Raw genomic sequence first — 23108 nt, 5'->3', positions numbered from 1 at the left:
CACTCTTTTCAAGTGAGTTTCCAAGTCATCATCTGTTAAGTAAATGTCATCGACATAAGATAATGCTTCATCATCATATAGTTGTAGTAATTCTGTTACTCTTGCTGAGAATACCCCCGGGCTGTTCTTGTACCCCTGGGCTAACCGACAGAATTGTTTTTGAGTGCCATTTACTGAGAAAGCTGTTAAATATCTGCTCTCTGGTGCTATGTTTTGACAAAAGAATCCGTTGGAGATGTCCAAGGTAGTTTTGTATTTTTTGCGCACTATGTTATTCATTAGTGCAGCACTGTGTGAGTTTTGCACTGCAAAAGTTTTGCAACATGTGTTAAGGTGTCGGTAATCCAAAACTAGACGATATGAATTGTCTGGTTTGGAGACCGGAAACAAAGGATTGTTCATTTGTGAGGTGCAAGTTTCAATCACCCCCTGGTATTCTAGCTGATCTAGTATTTCATTTACTTGTTTTTTAGCTTCTTGCTTAATTGGGTACTGCCTTTGTGCAGTTGGTTGTGATTTTAACTGGACTTTGTGAGGAGGAGAATCCTCATCCCATCCTACATGATTTTTATATAAAGCAGGTGCTAAGGCCACTGCCCACTTTCTAGCAAGTGTGTATTTTTTATGAATCGGGATTTGATTCGAGAAGGCAGGCATAATTACTTCTTCGCCATGAGGGCACTCCCTGACAAACTCTGGTGGCCAGTCTTTTTCAGCTAAAAGGATGTCATAACCCTTTGAGAGGTTATCCCAAAATAGTCCCCTTATTTTCCTAGTCTTATCTCCCTCTATACGTAATGTTATCTCGTATATTTTGTGGGGCTTGCTAACTCTGGTATCTGCAGTTTCCACTTGAAGGTATTCATTCGTGTCCACTGTCTCCAGATGATTCATAAGGACTTTGCGAGCTATGCTCACCTCTGCTGCGCTGTCTAGCATTGTCTGAGCCCACTCTCCGTTTTTCAGTTGTGTCCTCAGTATTCTCGGCATTGTTAACTACCTTGATACTGGCTACCTTCTTTTTTGGAAATTGTGATTTCTTTTTCAGTTGAGCAGGTTCCTTGTCTTTGGACTTGGCGTGCTCTTCTGATCGTCCTCTTCTTTCCGATTTCTGCGAGGAATTCTGAAAAGATTGAGAGGGACGTGTATCAATGTCTTGATATCTATCAGGTTTTTTAATATTATCCCTATTTCTAAGGTTATATCTATTCCCAGAGGGTTCACTCTGGGGTGACCTTTGTCTCGGGTTTGGAGATTTCTCTCTTCGCCTAGGAGACCTTCCTCTGGACTGGAATTTCTTTTCTTTGGGATTGGATTGTTTGTTCCCATCCCAGTTCTTTTTTGGTGAATTATTATTATTATTAAAAAACATTTTTTCTGGACTTGTAGTCAGTTGCGGTTTTACTGGTATTCCACCTAGACTATCTCTGCCTAGTTCTTCATAGGATTTTTCTATGATTCTGGCAATTTCAGCTGGTTGGTCTGCTATATCTGTCTCTTTTAACCTCTGGCGGATCGCCACGTTTGCTGCTTCACCCTTTATGTTGGCTAGTAATATAGCCGAGACCTGCTTGAAGTCTTTTAGTAATTTCATACCAAGAGTTAAAGCAGGTTCTGGACCGTATTCATCCTGAATTTGTTTTAGCACATCTGGTATTACCGAAATGGATGGAACACCGTGCGTTTTTGTGTAGATGGAAGCAAAGACTGTACCCCAAGTGTCACAGTCCTCAATGTGTGGTGCGATTCCCATTGGGAGACATATAGTCAGAATCCTGTGTTTTTCTAATGGGGTGGTGTCAGGAAACACCGCCTCTATTTGGGTAATTTTCTGTGCCAACCAGAATGGTATTTGTTCCCGTTTAGCTGGAACTTTACCTAGGCAGGATTGGATGTTCTGTGGTGTAATTTTATTTGTGTTCCCCTGGTGAGGGGTCAGCTGTGGAAGTTTAATCGCTGGCTGAATTGTTGAAGTCCGCATTACATACTGAACTAATTGTCTGTGAATTTTTAGTAGTTGTTTTAGCTGTATTAACAGCTCTGCTGCAGGCATTCTTTCGATGTCTGGATATGGTGTGTATCCGGCTAGGACCGGCCACGTTGCTCCTGGTCTTCCTAAAGGACCGAGCCTTGTAATGTGATTATTATGTTTTAGGGCGCCATCAAATAAGAGCAAATGCTCTTGGAATTTGAGTGGTACTTCCACCTCCTCGAAAGGAGTGTACTCATTAGGAGGTTCCTCTACTTTGTAGTGGAAGTACTTTGTTATAGTATTAGCTGCTGGAAAATGTATCCATGTATAGTATACCTCTGTCTGCCGATATTCGTGTGCCTCGATTACGAATATGACTGTGCCACCTCTAGGTGTCAGTCCATTTTCTATAAGTTTTAAGGTTATAGATCTCCTTTTGGCGACCGGAATGAGTATTATATCCGCGTCTGCTGCTTGCATGGTAGCATCAGCATCTGCTATTTCAGTAGCTAATCTAGTAACCTCTCGTTCTTCATCGCTGTCCATTTTGCTGACAGGATGGTATTATGTTTATTTGCAGATCAGGTTTCTTTATGGAAACAGAGATTAGATGCACAATATTTTGGAACACTGTTTATCCTTCAACGTTGACTAGACCAAGAACCATACATAGGAGTTCCCTCCTGCGAGGTTTTGGAGGATATTATAACCTTTCACCCACTCCAGACGTCTTTGGAGTATTTGGGAAAAGGGGTCTGAGTGAGAAAGCACGACTGAGTTACTCTAAATGTCTTACGTTAGTTTTATCGCCCTTTCCAAACGCGTTGGGCGCCATGTAGTGTAGCTCCTATTTTCCCAATAGGCTCTGCGCATTGGAATAGTACCTACAGCAGTAAAGGCCTAGGCCAGACGTTAACTAGGTCTACTACTGTCGATGCTAGACTTAATTTTTGGGTTTGCCAGCTAAGCTCAGAGTTCGCTAGAAACTTTCTCGAATGTTCAAGGAAGGATTAACTCCCCTGATTAGACAAGAAGGGATTTAGTTTCTGACAACCATAGAACATGACAACTTTGCTCTCCCCTAATCAAGAGTCAATCTCAAGAGTCGTGTGAGCACAAGGCAATTATTTTACTCAGTCAGTACGTGCATTCTTAGTCTCATCAGAATGTAGAGAAAAGGAAGAGACGGGCGTGTTCAATAAAAGATGTTATTTATTGATCAGTCTCTTTTCTCGTACAAGAGAAATGGATCGATATTATTGCAATACTTATAGTTAAGTAAAGTGCATACATTAAAAGCAATAGTATAAAATAATACTGTAAAAACATTGATATGGTTTCTGAGCCATATGATGTTTTAAAATGATTAAAATATATTTACATACACATATACATTTGACTAAACGTGCTCAACTGGTGTTTCTAAATACGCCTACCCCGTGTACCTGACCTAAGTCTAATACGTGGGCGGGAATAGAAAGTTACAGTTTAAGTTAAGTTTGTTTTTGCCAAGTGAATAACTAAAGAATTCTCTAGGAGGGGTTATTCAGTTCTGTACCTGGAATTTAGGATGAATGAGGAATGGTATCTCTTTCTCTGCTCTCGATATTCCAGGCTGCCTGCGAGGGCTGCCCAGAAACGCCGGTGCTGGGTCTCTCGGCTTGAGATAGCAGCGCGTCTCTCAGCGCGTCAGGAAGGCGGGGCTGCTGCCTGCGGGGTCTGCTTCTGCTCTCGGCTTCGGCAAGTATGGCTGCTCCGTCTTGTCACCACGCGTGTGTTTGCATAGGTCAAGGTCGGCAATATTTATACCTTAAAGGTGCCGGGATTGACGTAAGGATGGACATAGGTACGTCAATAAAGATGTCATACGACTTGCTCGTTAGCACATTCTTTACTAAAGTTCTCTGTGAAATCAAAACAATGGCCGCACGGATTATCCAGGTTGTCATAGGTTTGATTTCTTATGAGAACGTCGTATGCCTTATCAGGGGCTGGAGGAATGGCGCTTGTCTAATTAGATCTCAAGCGTTATGACCTAATCAGATAACACGTTCCTGTGCCGTAGTGTGACTGCGTCAGATAACGGTATCTGCATCATGGGGGATTTCTTGCCTCATGGGCTGACTGTTAGTTAACTAGCTAGGTAGTTTAACCAGAATAGGGTCAGGAATAGGGAGATCGATTCAGAACCTATAGAAATACACGACAGTATGAGTCAGTGGCTGAGAAGGGAAGTGATGACTTATATGTTGTTACCACTATTCAGGATGTTGTGGTTGGAGCGTTTGAGGATATTTCAGAGATTAAGTGGAAGGAATCAGAAAAAGATGATATGTTGTGGCAAACAGTTAAAAGATATATAGTAGAAGGATGGCCAAAGAGGAAGGATGTTTCTGAAGAACTCATGTCTATGTTTAAAGTTTCAGAAGAGTTAAAGTTGGATGGGGATTATATTTACAAAAATGGTAAGTGTGTTCCACCATTTGGGGTAAGAGATAAAATTCTTAAATTAGCACATGTTTCACATCCAGGGATGTCGGCCATGAAAAGGTTGATAAGGAGTTATTTTTGGTGGCCGGGAATGGATCGCATTGTTGATCGAGTGGTCAGAGAGTGTGAAATGTGTTGTGTGAATGATAAAATGCTTAAAGTCAATATTCCTCCACTTAAGAATGTGGATTGGCCAGAGGAACCTTGGAAGAAACTGGCATTTGATATTTCAGGTCCCTTCCTAAATTTACCACTTGATTCACGTTATGCTTTAGTGTTAGTAGATTGCCACTCAAAATGGCCAGAAGTTAAGTTGGTGCCAATGGCCACTACCAATAAAGTTTTGGAGTTTTTTAAGGAGGTTTTTGCTAGAGAAGGGTGTCCCTCTGTCATTGTCACTGATAATGGGGTGCAATTGATTTCGAATGATATAGAGGAGTATCTTAAGTGTCAGGGCATAAAGCATGTCACTACATCTTTGTATGCACCCCATGAGAACGGACAGGTGGAACGCTTTAACAGGGTTTTGAAGGATTATATTTCGGAAGTAATTAAGGAGAAAGGTGATTGGAAACAGTTGTTGAGGGAAAGATTCTGGATGTATAGGATTACACCACACTCTACGACAGAAGTTATTCCTTTTCGGTTGTTGAAAGGTAGGGATCCTGCTTCAAGAATTTGTCCTTGGTGGCTCAAAGAGAAATGTGAGGGTAATATTAAAAATGTTTATGACAAAGTGTATACCACCCTAAGAGTTAAGGAGAAACAGAGGAAGTACAAAGATTGGTTTGACAAGAAGTGGAACACCAAACAACATAATTTTAAGGTTGGAGTATGGGTGAGGATTAAAAAACCAGGTATACAAGCTAAGTGTTCCAGCAAATTTTATAGACCTATTAAGATCACCAAAGTGTTCAGAAATTCTATTATAACTCAGGATGGCAAGTTGTGGAACATCAGACGGGTATCTAGATGCCCCGAAAATTATAGGGCTGGGGATACATCCCATAATCTTGTTCAGGGTACCTCGGAGTCTGAATTGTGTATTCCGGGTACCTCTCATGACATTCAAACCACAGGTAGGTCTGATGAATCCATTGCCAATAGAGTTAATGATTCTACACGCTTGAGATCTATTCCTACAAAAATGCTTGACTATGTTAGATAATTTCTTCTCATTTTACTTTATTGTTTATGCTTTAAGTTTGTCTTTATATAAGGGAGATATGTTATATTCTTAGCATCCCGTCATCTCTATGTGTTGTTTCTTGTATATCATTCTAGTTCCATTAGAATGCTGCTCCATGATTCCGAGCTCCCAGGCAGTCAGTTTATCTCTGACTCTGTAAGCCTGAGAGCTGTGTTGCTGTGCTGTAACTTATATATTAAATTACTTAAATGTAACTTGGATTATTGGATTCTTTTAGTTGGGTTTGGTGATTTTCATAATAGATATGCTTTGGGTTTAAGCAGACCCATAATTTGTTTGCTTTGGGTTAAGGGATACCCATATAGAGTAGTTTGGGGGGTTTTATTACCCTGTCTTGGTTTGGGTTGTGTCTTATTCCATTTCTTTGGGGTAGACCTGTTCTGTCACTGGTTTGTGCAGTTGAGGGTTGTAGATCCCTGTTCTGCCACAGTTTTGTGCCTTAGTTTGTGGTGCATTGGCTACTCATTATTGTACCCGCAGTTTGGGGCGTGAGTTATGTGGATAGTTTCCACTGGTTTTGAAGGATGTTTTTATTTAACTTGCATTCTTGTTGTTTGTGATCATTATGAGGGGAGATGGGTGTAGTATCTTAGTTATCTCATGCATCCTCCTTTGCCCTCATTTGTATGTTTGGCAACTGTCATGCATTTGTTGTTATGATCATTATAGCAAGGGGGTGATGTATAATTTTGTTATTATTGCATCCTCTTTTGCTGGACCGTGTGTTTTATCAACTACGTGTGTTTTATCAACTTCACAAATATGTTGATTGTTTTCCATCACTATAAAGGGGTAGATGTGTTGTAATGTACCTTTTACTCAATGCACTCTCCCTACAGAAGTTCTCTCCTTGCTGCTCAGCCTATGATGAGGTCAGATAGAATGTTGATTGTGTTTGGATTGGAATAGTGAATCAGTTGGTGTGGATGGGCTGAGCAGTGAAGAGCCTGCTCCTGGTGGGGCACTTTAAAGGATCTTACTTGTATTATCTTATACCTGTAACCAAGAAGTGATCCTGTGAATAAAGCTGAGAACTTATCTACATCACCTGGTCTACGCAGTATTCATCTTTGTAACATCCACCCTCCCTGCCTATCCACCCTCCGTGCTGTGCACCCTCCCTGACAGTCCACCCTCCGTGCTGTCCACCCTCCGTGCTGTCCACTCTCCCAACCGGTCCACCCTCCGTGCTGTCCACCCTCCCTGACAGTCCACCCTCCCTGCCGGTCCACTCTCCCTGCCGGTCCACTCTCTCTGGCGGTCCACCCTCCCTGCTGTCCACCCTCCCTGCTGTCCACCCTCCCTGCTGGTCCACCCTCCGTGCTGTCCACCCTCCCTGCTGTCCACCCTCCATGCTGTCCACCCTCCCTGCCAGTCCACCCTCCCTGCTGTCCACCCTCCCTGCTGTCCACCCTCCCTGCTGGTCCACCCTCCCTGCTGGTCCACCCTCTGTGCTGTCCACCCTCCGTGCTGTCCACCCCTGTCCACCCACCCTGCCGGTCCACCCTCCCTGCTGTCCACCCTCCCTGCTGGTCCACCCTTCGTGCTGTGCACCCTCCCTGCCTATCCACCCTCCGTGCTGTGCACCCTCCCTGACAGTCCACCCTCGTGCTGTCCACCCTCCGTGCTGTCCACTCTCCCAACCGGTCCACCCTCTGTGCTGTCCACCCTCCCTGCCGGTCCACTCTCCCTGCCGGTCCACCCTCCCTGGCAGTCCACTCTCCGTGCTGTCCACCCTCCCTGCTGTCCACCCTCTGTGCTGTCCACCCTGCCTGCTGTCGACCCTCCCTGCTATCCACCCTCCCTGCTGTCCACCCTCCCTGGAGGTCCACCCTCCCTGGAGGTCCACCCTCCCTGCTGTCCACCCTCCCTGCTGGTCCACCCTCCATGCTGTGCACCCTCCCTGACAGTCCACCCTCCGTGCTGTCCACCTCCGTGCTGTCCACTCTCCCAACCGGTCCAACCTCCGTGCTGTCCACCCTCCCCGGCGGTCCACCCTCCATGCTGTCCACCCTCCCTTCTGGTCCACCCTCCCTGGAGGTCCACCCTCCCTGCCAGTCCACCCTCTGTGCTGTCCACCCTCCCTGCCAGTCCACCCTCCGTGCTGTCCACCCTCCCTGCCGGTCCACTCTCCCTGATGTCCACCCTCCGTGCTGTCCACCCTCCCTGCCAGTCCACCCTCCATGCTGTCCACCCTCCCTGCCAGTCCACCCTCCGTGCTGTCCATCCTCCCTGCCAGTCCACCCTCTGTGCTGTCCACCCTCCCTACCAGTCCACCCTCCCTGCCGGTCCACTCTCCCTGATGTCCACCCTCCATGCTGTCCACCCTCCCTGCCGGTCCACTCTCTGTGCTGGTCCACCCTTCCTGCTGGTCCACTCTCCCTGATATCCACTCTCCCTGCCAGTCCACTCTCCCTGATGTCCACCCTCCGTGCTGTCCACCCTCCCTGCTGGTCCACTCTCCCTGATATCCACCCTCCCTGCCAGTCCACCCTCCATGCTGTCCACCCTCCCTGCCGGTCCACCCTCCCTGCCGGTCCACTCTCCCTGATGTCCACCCTCCCTGCTGTCCACCCTCTGAGCTGTCCACCCTCCCTGCCGGTCCACCCTCCCTGCCGGTCCTCTCTTGGTCCTGTCCACCCTCCCTGCAGGTCCACCCTCCCTGCCGGTCCACCCTCCCTGCCGATCGTTCTTCCATGGATGGCTCCCGTGCCTGGAAGGGGAGCGGGTGGAGTGCACACATTCTTTATCCGAGTTTCCTTCGTGTCTTCTCCTGTGGTTTCATTCTGGAATGGCTCGCCTCGCGGCCGTCAGCCCTGTGTACCTTTGAATGTCCGGCCGCGCTCTCCCCGGTGGAGCGGACGCTCCTGCGGGCAGTTGAAGCCGGGTCTGTGGGGAACGAGGACGCGCTCCCGAGGGTGACTGACCGCTCCTGGACCCTGGGGGTGACTGACCGCTCCCGGGGGTGACTGACTGCGCCTGGACATCACCGGAGTTGAAGGGGAGTCCTCTCCTCTCCTCTCCGAGGTCCGGCTCCTTCATTGGACTCTCACTCTACAAGGTGTCGGCCCAGGACGGCCCCTTGGAAACCAGATACCGCGGGAGCTGCTCCGGTCCGGTCCTGCCGGTGCTGCCGGCACGGACGGGGTTAATGGTTAGCTCAGTGGGCTCGGGCTGAATATTTAACAGGAGCGCTGGGGCGGCTCTGGCTGGCCTGGAGTGAAGCTCGAGGCTGCTGCAGTGGGACTGAACCAGAGGGAGGGGAACCAGGACCCGGACACCCCCGACACCCCCGGCCACCCCCGGCCCCTGCCCGCCCAGCGCAGGGCTGTCGGAGCCTTCATCCTCGGCCACTGGATCTCTCTGGAGTCCCCGCGGCGCTGGACGTCTCTGCAGCCGAGGGGTCGTGCAGCTCCACCGGCCTGTGGCGGCCCCCACTGCACGGGGGCCCCAGGGAGACACACCTGCCCAGGGCTTCGAGCGCGTGGACGGAGCCCAGAGCATCGATCACTGCAGGGCTGGGACGAGTGCACTATTCTCAGGTGGGCACCACTGCACAAGCGACCAAGGGGCGGCATTATTCCGACGAGATTGCTTGAACAGTCAGTGGTGCCTGTCGCAGGTGGACACTCGTGCTGCACAGCTCTGGAGTAGGCACCACAGCACGGATTCACGTTGGTGCACTGTCCTTATGGTGAAACTAGTGTACCAGAGTCAGGGCGCTTCACCGACCTGCAGTGGACACTAGTGCACGGATCTACAGGGGACACTCGTGCACCAGAGCCGCGGTGCTGCACAGCTCTGGAGGAGGCACCACAGCACGGATTCACTGGTGAACTGCCCTTGTGGTGAAACTAGTGTACGAGAGTCTGGGTGCTGCGCCGATCTACAGTGGACACTAGTGCACCGGTGCCAGGGTACTAACTTGCTCCGTGGTGAGCATTAGTGGGCGGAGCCACGTGCACCACTACTTTGGGTTGGACACTACAGCCAGGAGTGGGGGGGCTGCCCTGCTCTGAAGTTGACATTTGTGCCCCAGGGTGCCGGACTGTTCTAGGGTGGATACTTGTGCACGGGAGCTGGAGTGATGGCTCGTGTGTGGTAGGAATTAGTGCCCTGCATTACCTGTGGCTAACTTCAGTGCACCGGGCCAGGGTGCCGGACTGGTCTGGGGTGGATACGTGTGCACGGGGACCGGGGGACTGACTACTGTGTACACTAGTGCAAGACAGGTAGCGTCGTGCACCACTTCGGGGGGAGCACTGGTGAGGGGGGCCAGGGGGTTGCTCCGCTCTGGGGTGAGCACTAGTGCACGGGAACTGCTCCGTCCTGGTTGGACACTGGTGCACAGAAGACGGGGGTGACGGTCTTCCATCGGCTCTGCAAGGATGAAGGTCCAGGGAGTGTGTCTAACCCTCCTCGCCCTTCCTCTCATCGTTAAGGCGTCTGGAGGAGGTGAGTCCATGGGGGACATGTCGGGTGTCTCAGTCTTTGCAAAGTGCCCTCTCCCCCAGTAACTCTCACCTCTCTGCTCTTTCGAGACTGCCCCTCGGTACATCTTTCTGCCTCCTCTCATGCTTCCTCCCTGCCCCCTCTACTCCTACCCCACACTTCACCCATGTCTACTTGTTCTGCTGGGGTGCCTCCTGTTTTTTTATGCGTCCCCTTGTCGCTGACCGTCTCCTGCCTCTTTCTCGACCTCTCCTTTTCTAAGGCTCTTTCTCCACAACTCTCCCTTTTATCTTATTTTCTTTTGTCTCGTTCTCTCTCTCTCCATCTCTCGGTTCCTCTCGCACCCTCTATCTTTCTCTCGCCTCTCTCTCCCGTTGTATGGTTCTCTTGCCCGCTCTCCACACCATCCTCTCCCTCCCTCGCACTATCCCGTCCCCTCCTTTCTCCTTCTCTTTTTCTTGCTCTTTAACGTCTTCTCTGTCTCTTTTTATCTTTCTTTCTCCTCGTTCTCTCACTCTTTCGTTCCCCCATTCACTTCTCCTCCCTCTCTCCCTCCTCCCTCTCTCTTGCCTCCTCTCCTTTTCTCTTGCTTCCCTCGCTCGATCCCATTGATTCTTTCCCTCCTCTCGTTTTCTCTCTCCCCCTCTATTTCCCTTCTCTTTCTCCCTCTCTCCCCCCACCCCCAGTGAGCCTGTTATTTTCATTATTGTTTTGATCTTCGTGAAGTCGCACCTATTAACGAGCGATCTTAATCCCCCTTATCTCCAGTGAAACCAGAGCGCGCGCGCGTTGTGCTTTCTCGCCCCTCTCGTTCAGCCGTGTCATCGCTTTTCACTACAAACAGCGGTAATGAGTCTGCCCGGGACATAAAAAGGCAGCGTAAGCTTTATTCACCCGGTTATCGAAAGTGACTGGCATGGTTCAAAGAGCTCTGGGCACCATATAAATAAACAAGTCTCACGCATTTTTCGTGAGCATTTGCTCTGGGCGTGAGCGCGCGTATAGAACTAATGCCCTTTACTTGCTGCAGGTATTTGGTGTAAAGATGACAGACCTCAAGGGGCAGCGCGGGGGCTGCAGAGGGAACATTTTTATTGAGCAGCCAGGAGCAGTGTGGTGTGTGGGGTACCCCGTGAGACCGGATTAGGCGGAACACACACGGGACGAGGAGCTGAAACGCTACTAGACAGCACATTGTAGATTTTCACATTTAGAATTTGAGGAGGGGCACAGAGTGATGTGCCCCAGATCACACGATTAGTTGGTCTAGCGTCGAAGCTGGGATTGTTACGAAGGGCGCCAGATTGAAACTGAGGTCAGGGCAGCAGTTTTGCCAGAGAACAAATGTTTTCCCTGGGAAGCTGATTCCCAGTAACACAGGGCCCGATTCACAGAACTAACTTAAGACAAAATCCTAAACTTACTACCATTTCGATATTCACAGAAGGCACTTACTCATTTTGGTATTCACAGAAGGCACTTACTCATTTTGGTATTCACAGAAGGCACTTACTCATTTTGGTATTCGCAGAAGGCACTTACTCATTTCGGTATTCACAGAAGTTAGGAGTCTTAACTTTAGGACTCCTAAATGCCTTCTGTGAATACCGAAAGTCTTAAAATCAGGAATTTTCTCAGTTTAGTAGTAGTAAAGTTAGGACTCCTAAATTCGGCCACACATGCGCCAAGCAGTCCTCCCACCCACCAAACAGACTAGTAAACACACAGCCATGTAATATGGCTAAGTTTATTGCACACACATATAATTGTAATGGTTAAGGGTAAAAATTGAGTTTATAGTATCATTAAGAACATATCCCTATGTATGAAGCCACACAATCCATAAACATGAAGTCAGCCGCTACATGCTCCCGCTAGCCGGACTACTCCATCAACATAGACACGTTTTTACATGTATGCAGATGACACACAGGTCATGTTTACCATCTCCTTCCGCCAGAAGCCTCTCTCACCAGGCCTCATGCCTGGCGGGCCGGGTCACTGCTGGCCATTCATCCATGGCCCTGAAGTTTCTTAAATTAATCCATGGAAGAGTGAGGGTCTGGGCACCCCTCGGGGATCAGATATGAGACCTCCCGGCTGCTGTAACAGGTCCCCTCAAATCCTGTAGAAAAATGAAATCCTCAGCACAGCAACATTTATCTGCACATTGTATGTATAGACACGTGTTTTGTCGCATACACTGGGAAATCTTCCCTGACTTTCTCAAGGCTCTACAATCTTTGGTATATTCCTTTCTTATGTAGTGATAATACCAACCCACAATGGGTAAATATCTGTCTTCTGCGTTAAAATCGGTTCTTCATTCAGGAAAGGTCTCCGTCTACAGAATTTGAACGGACAGTGGTATTGAGCTTGGTGAAACGGCGCCACTCAGGAAAATCGCACGTATATTAGTTTCAATAGATCCTGAATTCTGGGCGGTGCTATAAGGTGAGGAGAACCACCAACCTCCCCCAAACGTCACGGAGAGTCTCGGTTGTGGGCTACGTTGATGACTTAGCTGTCCTTACGAGCTCGTGGATTAGTCAGGTGAAGACCTTTCCTGAAGGAAGAACCAATTTTAACGCAGAAGCCAGATATTTTACGCATTGTGGGTTAGAATTATCACCACATAAAAAAGTAATATACCTAAGATTGTAGAGCCTTGAGACAGTCGTGGGACGATTTCCCTGTGTATGCGACGAAACACGTGTTTATGCATACAATGTGCAGATAAAAGTTACACTACAGACATGTGCTGAGGATTTCCTTTGTGTATTCAGTGGCCTCGGCCACAAGTTTGGGGGAGGTTGGGTGTTCTCCTCACCTTACAGCACCATCCAGAATTCATGATTTATTGAAACCAATATATGTGCGATTTTCCTGAGTGGGGCCGTTCCACCCAGCTCAATACCACTATCCGTTCAAATTCTGTAGAAAGTCTGACTGCTCATCTTCAGTCCTCCCTTTCTCTCAGCCATCAGGTTCCAAGGTGGATGACAGCTGTCTTCTGCAGCTCTTACATTCCGGAAAAAACTTCTTTGTTGGACCCGGACTTTCATATCCCTGTCATACTGGCGAGAATTCAGCCAAGACCGGATCACCCGGCTCCAACCATCAGCCTCTGCCCCCTGGGTCTCCACACCTAACAGAATTATCCTCAAAGCAAAGTCAGCAGGACAAGAGGCAACCCCCAGGGTCCTGGCACCCACTGATCCTGGCATGATCCCGAAAGAAGCGTCCTTTCCACCAGTCTATTAACTCTCTCTGTACCTCCACCCAGACCAGCCTCTGATGAGTCCACAGATCCCCAGACCAGCCTCCGAAGAGTCCACAGCTCGCCAAACCAGCCTCTGATGACTCTACAGCTCCCCAGACCAGCCTCCGATGAGTCTACAGCTCCCCAGACCAGCCTCCAATGAGTCCACAGCTCTCCAGACCAGCCTCCGACGATTCTACAGCTCCCCAGACCAGCCCCCAAGAGTCCACAGCGTCCCAGACCAGCCTTCGATGAGTCCACAGCTTCCCAGACCAGCCACCGAAAAGTCCATAGCTCACTAGACCAGCCTCTGTTGAGTCCACAGCTCCCTAAACCAGCCTCCGATGAGTCAACAGCTCCCCAGACGAGCCTCTGATGAGTCCACAGCTCCCAGACAAGCCTCTGATGAGTCCACTACTCTCAAGACCAGCCTCTGATGAGTCCAGAGCTCCACAGACCAGCCTCCGATGAGTCCACAGCTCTCCAGAGCAGCATCCGATGAGTCCACAGCTCTCCAGACCAGCCTCCGATTGGGCTGATTCACAGAACTAACTTAAGAGAAAATCCTAAACTTACTACTTTTGGTATTCACAGAAGTTAGGATTTTGTCTTAAGTTTGTCTTAAAACAGACTTAAGACACACTTAAGTTAGGATTTTGTCTTAAGTCTGTCTTAAGTCTGTCTTAAAACAAATTTAAGACAAAATCCTAACTTCTGTGAATATCAAAAGTAGTAAGGTTAGAATTGTGTCTTAAGTTAGTTGTGTGAATCGGGCCCGATGGGTCTACAGCTCCCCAGACCAACCCCCATGAGTCCACAGCTCCCCAGACCAGCTTTGATGACTCTACAGCTCCCCAGACCAGCCTCCGATGAGTCCACAGCTCTCCAGACCAGCCTCTAATGAGTCCACAGGTCCCCAGACCAGCCTCTGATGGCTCTACAGCTCCCCAGACCAGCCTCTGATAAGTCCACAGCGCCACAGACCAGCCTCCAATGAGTCCACAGCTCCACAGACCAGCCTCCGACGATTCTACAGCTCCCCAGACCAGCCCCCATGTGTCCACAGCATCCCAGACCAGCCTTCGATGAGTCCACAGCTCCCCAGACCAGCCACCGAAAAGTCCATAGCTCACCAGACCAGCCTCTGATGAGTCCACAGCTCCCTAAACCAGCCTCCGATGAGTCAACAGCTCCCCAGACCAGCCTTCGATGAGTCCACAGCTCCCCAGACAAGCCTCTGATGAGTCCACAGCTCTCAAGACCAGTCTCCGATGAGTCCACAGTTCCCCAGACTAGCCTCCGCTGAGTCCACAGTGCCCCAGACTAGCCTCCGCTGAGTCCACAGCGCCCCAGACCAGCCTCCGATAAGTACACAGCTCCCCAGACCAACCTCCGATGAGTCTACAACTCCTCAGACCAGCCTCTGATGAGTCCACAGCTCCACAGACCAGCCTCCGATGAGGACCAGCCTCCGATGAGTCTACAGCTCCTCAGACAGCCTCCGATTAGTCCACAGCTCCCCAGACTAGCCTCCGATGAGGACCAGTCTCCGATGAGTCCACAGCTCCACAGACCAGCCTCCGATGAGGACCAGCCTCAGATGAGTCTACAGCTCCTCAGAAAGCCTGCGATGAGTCCACAGCTCCCCAGACCAGCCTCCGATGAGTCCACAGCTCACCGAGGGTGTCCTGGTGGCAGCATTCTCCTCTTCATCTGTAACATTGTGGAACTCCCAGCCTTTAACTCTGCTATTTATCACTTTTTAAGATTTATCTACAAAAATGACTTTTTAATCAATGAATACATAATCTTATTGCTTTAGTTATTGTCGTGGATTTGTTAAACTCCTTAGCACCAAGAGGATCATGCATATGTGCTCTTAATAAACACCTTTAACATAACATGACATAAACAGGAAGAGATAGAAAAAAATTACTACCCATCTACCAACACACTTAAAAAAAATCAAGCAAGAAACGGCAGCGAGTGTGAAACAGAATAGATTCCTAGGACATAAATGATTAACCAGGTATTCCCCAAAATGCAAATAAATTACTTTGTTAACCTAATTAAGGTGCTTCATATTAATTAAGGTATCAATGGTTCACCTACTTGAGAAGAATATTTGTATATTTTTTGGCCAACAAGGAACACACAACCTGAACAGGTTAATATATGTAAAGGGTGCAATATTCCTAATCACATATAATATGCTTCTTATCTGTAGCTTTATGCTGAAGTGTCTTCTCTAGGCAATTCCCTGCCAGGCTCTAGAAGTCATACGTTTTGTAAACATGTTTTGTGCACAGGAGGACCAGTAAGTAAGTAATGGCTTCATAACTTGCTGTTTAGTACTTTGGAATAATTTATGCTTTTATGATCTGTTTTAAAAGATCGAATAAAGTTTTGTGAAACCCGAAGTAAATCATTTATTGTTTAGTTAATTAAAACCATAATATTTTCACAGTAAAATTACAATATGTTAAAATAATATAACATTTCTTAATTTAAGTCAATATTACTTAGTTTAAACAGTGCAGTTTTGCCCGGGAGGACCAGGCCTGCTTGACCCGCATTCACACTCAGTTTGGGCCCTGCTCGATTCTGGTTGTGATACAGATGTGTAAGGTGGCGTGCAATACAAGCTGCTCTTTTAAAGGAAGTAATAGAACTGATCGTGTCTCTCATCGTGTGCACGATAGGGAGCTCATTTCTCCCCCATGGTTGTACCCCTTAAATCATTTACAGTATCACCTTATATGACAACATGCAGCCAATAACCTGACCTATCAGAATACCTAAAGTGAGGGCTATAACTGGCAGTAAAGGCCACATTTTCACAACGCTGAAGCTTATGATGTAATAAGGCTTCACTGGCCAATCAGAAACCGACTCACACTGCCTTTTCTGATGCTTAGCCTTATTACAGAAATAATTATGCTCAGAGCCAGAAAAAAACCCTGGATAATTCTCAAACCTTGGCGAACATTACACCAAATTCTGTGTAACAATTTGCCCTGTGGCCCGAATGGGAACAGCATAGTGGACAGCCATGTATAGGGAGAGGAGTTGGCCTAACTGCTAGGGCGGTCGACCTTGAATCTGGGGAACCGGGTTCGAGTCTCGGCAAGGACGCTGAACATCCTGTAATTCTGGGCAAATCACTTAATCTCCCCATGCCTGACAAAAATGAATGTTTCCTCATTGTAATGCAACCGGTGCTATGTATAGCGCTCTGATACCTGATTCGGGTCATGTTCGTGCTATATAAAACTCCATAAATAAATTAAAAAAAAATGTAGGATTTGCCTACTTCTGGTGCCAACCTCTGGGCTGGCACATAAACAGTCTGGACCATAAAGTTGCACACCACAGAGCTGAGGCGAATGCATGCCCTCTAGCAAAGCACTTCTAATGAGAGCATACACCTCCAGAATAATTCCTATGCATAGACAACCACAGGAGGCTCAGATGCATAAGACGTGTGCTGCGCAAGGCAGTAGAAGTGTAGTGCATTGGTTTCTGAGGGCAATCAATCCATTCCCCCTCATGCCCCTGCTTCCACTGGGCTTTAGCATTTGACGTCAAATCAAAATGCGGTTAGGCTACCTTATGATGGTTGGCTTAGTATCAAAGTAAATAACGTAACATGACACAGCATGGCATGGCATAACATAACGGGGCATATTACCAAAAACTAGCGATAATTATCGCTATGTTGGTTTAGCGGCGATATTTCTATCGTCGAGCTGCGGCGATTTTTATCACTTAGGAACCTTGCTATTATCAAAGTTTATCTCCTAAGCGATAAAAATCGGCCGAAATGCATGAATATCGCTGAAAAGTCAGCGATATTCATGCATTACCGAGCTAATGCTCTTAGCCATGTTATCCACCTCCCATTGGATAACATGGCTAAGAACTGCTCAGGGGCAGGTGTTAGCTTTTGGAGATATTCCCGCTTAGCGCGAATATCTCCAAAAGTTGGTAATAGGAGATAGCGATGTTAGCGACTGTTTCCAGTCGCTAACATCTTGGCACGCCCACTTTGCATGTCATTAGTGATAAATATCACTGACATGCAAAGCGGGGCCCAAGATGGTCGTTATCTCCTACTAGCTGTCGCTAACTGGTGTTAGCGACAGCTAGGTAATAGGGAGATAATTTTATCTCCGCTTTCTTGGTTTTTAAAGCCAAAAAAGCGGAGATAAACCCCCTTGATAATATGCCCCTGAGACTTTCTACGGATAGCATAGAGGCGCCGATTTAAGTCAAACAACAAACTTTGCATAAGATAATAACATGGGCTCTGTCTTGAACCACTGTGCTGGATCGGTGCATAGATCAGCTCCTGTTTTTATGTGTTTTCTGTGTCTAAGGCAGAGGTGGGTTGGACTTGCGGAGGTTAACTCCGTGAAATTCCATAGAGTTACAGAAAACCTCTGCCAAGTTCAGCGGAGTTTTGCCAAGGGGTGGAAAATATGCAGCTTGTGCTGCAATTTAACGCCAGTGGTGTGAGCAGCGCAGATAATCGGCACAAAAGGCACCATGCGTTGCACAAGAGCGCGCACCCATTCGAGTTGGGTTGCGGCAACTCAAGTAGAAAATCTACTCGAGAAGCAGCAGATCTGCTCGAACAACAGCGAACGCTGGCGACCTCCAACGTTAGAAAATCGGCACGAATGGCACCATGCGTTGCAGAACAGCGTGCACCCAACTCGAGTAGAAAATCTACTCGAGAGGCAGCAAATCTACTCAAACGGCAGCCCTGTGACAGCAACCACTCGAGAACGCCCGCGCCCTCCCATGTTAGAAAATCGCTCTAGGGGGCGCCGAAGCTCGTTTGTGCTCGCACATTCTTTAGCCTCGCGGGGAGGGGGGGGGAATTCTGCTCCGCAGTGTTAAAGAGTAACATGGAGTGGCCAAAATTCTGCCCACCCCTAGTCTAAAGTGCAGACACTAAAATCAAAATTTCCCTGAGTTATTGCATTATCTGCAGATTGCATAGTTGGGGAAAAATGGGCAAGGAGTGTCTTTTTCTATTTCTTGTGCTGTCTGAAAATCGTGCACACATGTTTTTTGCACCGGCCTTCCGTTTGCGCCCATTGCACGTTAAGCACAAATACCGCCAACTTCAGATTTTTTTCAGGCAGTTTTCCTCCTCTCCTACCTGGTGAAAACTTCAGAAGCAAAACTGTGACGGTCGGGTAATAGCCTTCGGAAATGTGAATGTAAAAGTTGCTGCATGTTATTCCCCATTGTTTCCCACACAGGTGGAATCGGGTGCTAACAGTAGGTGTAGAAGAGTTATTCTATCCCTGCCCGCCTCAGAATGAGACCCTTGGAGGCAGATTTACAAGGCACTTGCGCCACGATTACCCCGCCATTGCGTGACGGGGCATGTGCGCCTCGCAAAAGTGCCTGCGTGAAATCTACAAGATCCACCGTGACGCAAGGGTAGTTTTGTGTGACGCATTTGTTCTGGCGCATCCCTGCTGATTTGCAGAGATGCGCCAGAACTCATAAATATACCCCTAGGAGCCTAAAACCCTCTGCGAATGGAAGCACCGCCCCTCCCTGTGACAGAGCTGAAGACATACATGTTGTCACCCTAGACAACTTGAGCAGTTGCCCACTGCCCCCACAACTTTCTGTAATATGTGTTTCTCTGCACAACCCGAGGCCTCGCACCTCAGCACAGTATCCAAAGAAACGTCACTTATTATGGGGGGAAAAAAGTCTACAGGCGGAAAAGTTCAATAACAAACTCAGATATATTTTCTTGCAGTGCCCACAAACAGGTCCGCGCTCCTAGGCAGGTTATCACACTGAATACCTAAGTGGCATCAAGCTCAGACTTCACACTGAATACCTCAGCAGTCACACCCAGGGGCAGATAACTGAATAACTCGGTGGCGTCAGACTCAGAGCCAACACACTGAATAACTCAGCAATCATACTCAGGGGCAGAGAACTGAATATCTCGGTGTCAGAACCAGAGCTGGTGCACTGAATGCCTTATCAGTCACACTCGGAGCCAGAGCACTGAATACCTCAGCAGTCACACTCAGAGCTAGCACACTGAACACCTCAGTGGTATCAGGCTTGGAGACAGCGCACTAACACCTCAGCAATGTCACACTCAAGGAGGGCACACTGAATACCTCAGCAGTCACACTCAGAGCTAGCGCACTGAACACCTATGTGGTTTCAGGCTCAGAGCTAGCGCACTGAATACCTCAGTGGTTTCAGGCTCAACGCCGGCGCACTGAGTACCTCAGTAGTGTATTCCTCAGCGCTGTCACACTTAGTGACAACGCACTGGGGGCCTCATTTATGAGGCTGTGCGTCACTTTTATGCCGCCGGTGCGTCACTTTTTGTGCCGCACCAGTGGCGTAAAAAATGCGCCTTGTTTCGCCACATTTACATAGTGACGCCTCTAGGTAGATGCATCACTTTGTAAACCCATGCGCCACAATATACCTGCACCAGGTATAATGTATGCAGGAGGGACGTATTGACACAAGAAAGTGTTGTAGAAGTGACGCAGTGAAATCTATGAGATTTCACTGCGCCACTTCTAGGACGCAAATGCGTCAATATCTTACTCCTGCCTCACAGCAGGCATAAGACTGACGCAGGCCCTTTCACATGGTGCTTGCCCCATGTGAAAGGATACATTGCTGGAGTTGCGTCACTTTTGTGACACACTCCAGCAATGCGCCACTTTTACACCCTACAGATACATCAGAAATACTGACGTATCTGTAACTCCTTGCGACATGATGCGTCATACTGTAAATATGACGCATCAATCATGTCACAAGGAGGGCGCACTGAGAAGTCATGCATCGCTGCTTTCATGCAGATATGCGTCACTTCTCATAAATGAGGCCCCGAATATCTTAGTGGTGTGACTCTGAGCTGGCGCACTGAATACCTCAGTGGTTTCAGACTCCGAGACGGGGCATTGAACACCTCAGTGGTTTCAGACACATAGCCAGTGCATTGATTACCTCAGTGGTGTCACACGCAGAGACAGCGCACTCAGGGACGGCTTTAGCACTGGTGGTGCCCTGTGCGACGATATTTGTAAGCGCCCCCCCCAATGACCACCTCTGCCATGGATTCTCTCACCACCGCCCTTTAACAGTGCCCTTCAAGTCTCCAGAACCACTCTCTCTCTGATTCATTTAGTTTTATAGCACCACTCATACCAGTGTATGGTGTCAGAGCACTTTACATCACACACACATTGCACAGAGACAATCATAGATTTGTAAATCAGTGTATAGGAAATGTTACATCAGACAGGACTACAAGGTGTAGTGTAGGAGTGACATGTCATCGATACTGATAGGCAATATAGTTTAAGAGTCCTTATTCTGGAAAAGCACAAATTCAGAATTTAAAATACATCATTGTTAGGGGTTCTCTGTATGCAATAATGTAATAACAAGAATTGTTTTCCACCGAAAGGAACCCTTTTGGCAAGATTAGGATAATGAAAGACTGAGCAAAAAACACATATAGCTCTAACATATACTTTGCAGTTTACACACAGCTCTTTGATGGCAGTTAATAGCTGAATGTTCTATATTACGATTTAGACTTACAAACGACAAGTAACAAAAGGAGCTCTCTTCAAGAAGCAGTAACTCACTGACCTATTTACATTACATGCACTTTGTTATCTGCATGGTACACATTCTTAGCTGCAGTCATTTTAACCCACTGTGCTACCTTTGGATGAGTCAAAACCTCCACTAGACAACCCTCTGTCTCTTTCCAGGAAGACAATAATCACTGTATTTATCTTGACATTTTAATTGATGCCTGATAATTGTTGGAGGGCAGAAACGCGCGCCAGCAGGTGGTTTTTAAATGACAATATACTTGCAAAAATGACACCCCAAGTTAGCGCCCAGTGCGCTGGCACCGATCGCACCGCCCTAGAGGCGGCCCTAAGCGCACTGAAGGGCATATTACCAAGGGCCTTATCGCCGCTTTAGCGGGAATTTTTCCCGCTAAAGCGGCGATAATTTTATCGCCCTATTACCTAGCTGTCGCTAACACCAGTTAGCGACAGCTAATAGGCGATAGCGGGCATTTAGGGGCCCACTATGCATGTCAGCGATAATTATCGCTAATGACATGCAAAGTGGGCGTGCCAAGATGTTAGCGACTGGAAACAGTCGCTAACATCGCTATCCCCTATTACCAACTTTTGGAAATAATCGCGCTAAGCGCGATTATCTCCAAAAGCTAACGCCTGCCCAGAGCAGTTCTTAGCCATGTTATCCAATGGAAGGTGGATAACATGGCTAAGAGCATTTGCTCTGTAATTCATGAATATCGCGGACTTTTCAGCGATATTCATGCATTTCGGCCGATTTTTATCGCTTAGGAGATAAACCTTGATAATATCAAGGCTCCTAAGCGATAAAAATAGGCGAAGCTCGGCGATATAATTTTGGCCGCTAACCAAGCTGAGCGATATTTTTCGCTTATGCTTGGTAATATGCCCCTGAATTCCTCAGCAGTGTCCCACTCGGAGGCGGCGCACTGAATACATCAGTGGAGGCATTTAGAGGCAGAGCACTGAATACCTCAGCGGTGTCCCTGTTGTATTCCTGCTGCTCAGCCTAGAATGTTTGGTGTGAGAGCTAGTTAGAATGTTGAGTGAGTAAGACTGTCAGTTGGATGAAGGGCTGAGGGAGGCAGGGAGACTGCTCCTGGTGGGGCTCGTCTTCTTCTAATCTTGTAACATCATTCATGGAAATAAACTACTTAAAGACACAACGTGGACTACGCTACCAATTATGTACAACATTTTGGCGACAAATTGAAAAAAAGAACCTACGTGTACCACCTCAAAAGAACCTGGAATTACTACGCTAACTGGTAGCGTAGTCCACGTTGTGTCTTTAAGTAGTTTATTTCCATGAATGATGTTATAAGATTAGAAGAAGACAAACCCCACCAGGAGCAGCCTCCATGCCTCCCTTCCGCAGGCAGTGAGTACTAGACTCAGAGGCACCGCATTGAATTCCGCAGGCAGTGAGTACTAGACTCAGAGGCGGCGCACTGAACTCTGCAGACAGTGAGTACTAGACTCAGAGGCGGCGCACTGAACTCTGCAGGCAGTGAGTACTAGACTCAGAGGCGGCACACTGAATTCCGTTGGCAGTGAGTACTCGACTTAGAGGCCGCTCACTGAGCTCCACAGGCAGTGAGTACTAGACTCAGAGGAGGCACACTGAACTCTGATTGAAGTGAGAACTAGACCCAGAGGCCGCGTGCTGAGCTCCGCAGACAGTGAGCACTAGACTCTGTGGCGGCGCACTGAACTCCGCAGGTGCTGGCAGTGATTACTAGACCTAGAGGCCGCGCACTGAGCAACACTCTGCTCTTAGGGGGCATGTAATGCAGGGCACAGGCTGTGAGTTCTGCTCCTAGAGGGCCTGTAATGCACGGCACAGGCAGTGGGTTCTGCTCTTACAGGGCATGTAATGCATGGCACAGGCAGTGAGTTCTGCTATTAGAGGTGCTGTAACGCAAGGCACAGGCAGTGAGTTCTGCTCCTAGAGGCGGTGTAATGCACGGCACAGGGAGTGAGTTCTGTTCTTAGAGGTGGTGTAATGCACAGCACAGACATATCAATGCAAAACTCCTTCCGTTGAAGACATATGAATGCAAAACCTTTCCATTTAAACTACTT

At 48.0% G+C, this 23108-nt stretch overlaps 1 protein-coding gene across 1 annotated transcript in view; it reads left to right on the top strand.

Annotated features, from left to right (window-relative positions):
• The first annotated feature begins 8427 nt into the window (after nt 1-8427).
• The window catches only part of LOC144792693 (carbonic anhydrase 15-like), a 180976-nt gene continuing 166295 nt past the window's right edge, over nt 8428-23108 (top strand). Inside the window, exon 1 of the mRNA XM_078667847.1 lies at nt 8428-10127. Coding sequence (XP_078523973.1) covers nt 10061-10127 — 67 coding nt within the window. The 5' untranslated portion in view covers nt 8428-10060. The remainder of the gene's footprint in view (nt 10128-23108) is intronic.

The sequence above is a fragment of the Lissotriton helveticus genome, chromosome 11 (genome assembly GCF_964261635.1).
Source record: "Lissotriton helveticus chromosome 11, aLisHel1.1, whole genome shotgun sequence".
Classification (NCBI taxonomy): Eukaryota; Metazoa; Chordata; class Amphibia; order Caudata; family Salamandridae; genus Lissotriton; species Lissotriton helveticus.
This window is presented reverse-complemented; position numbering and strand designations above follow the sequence as displayed.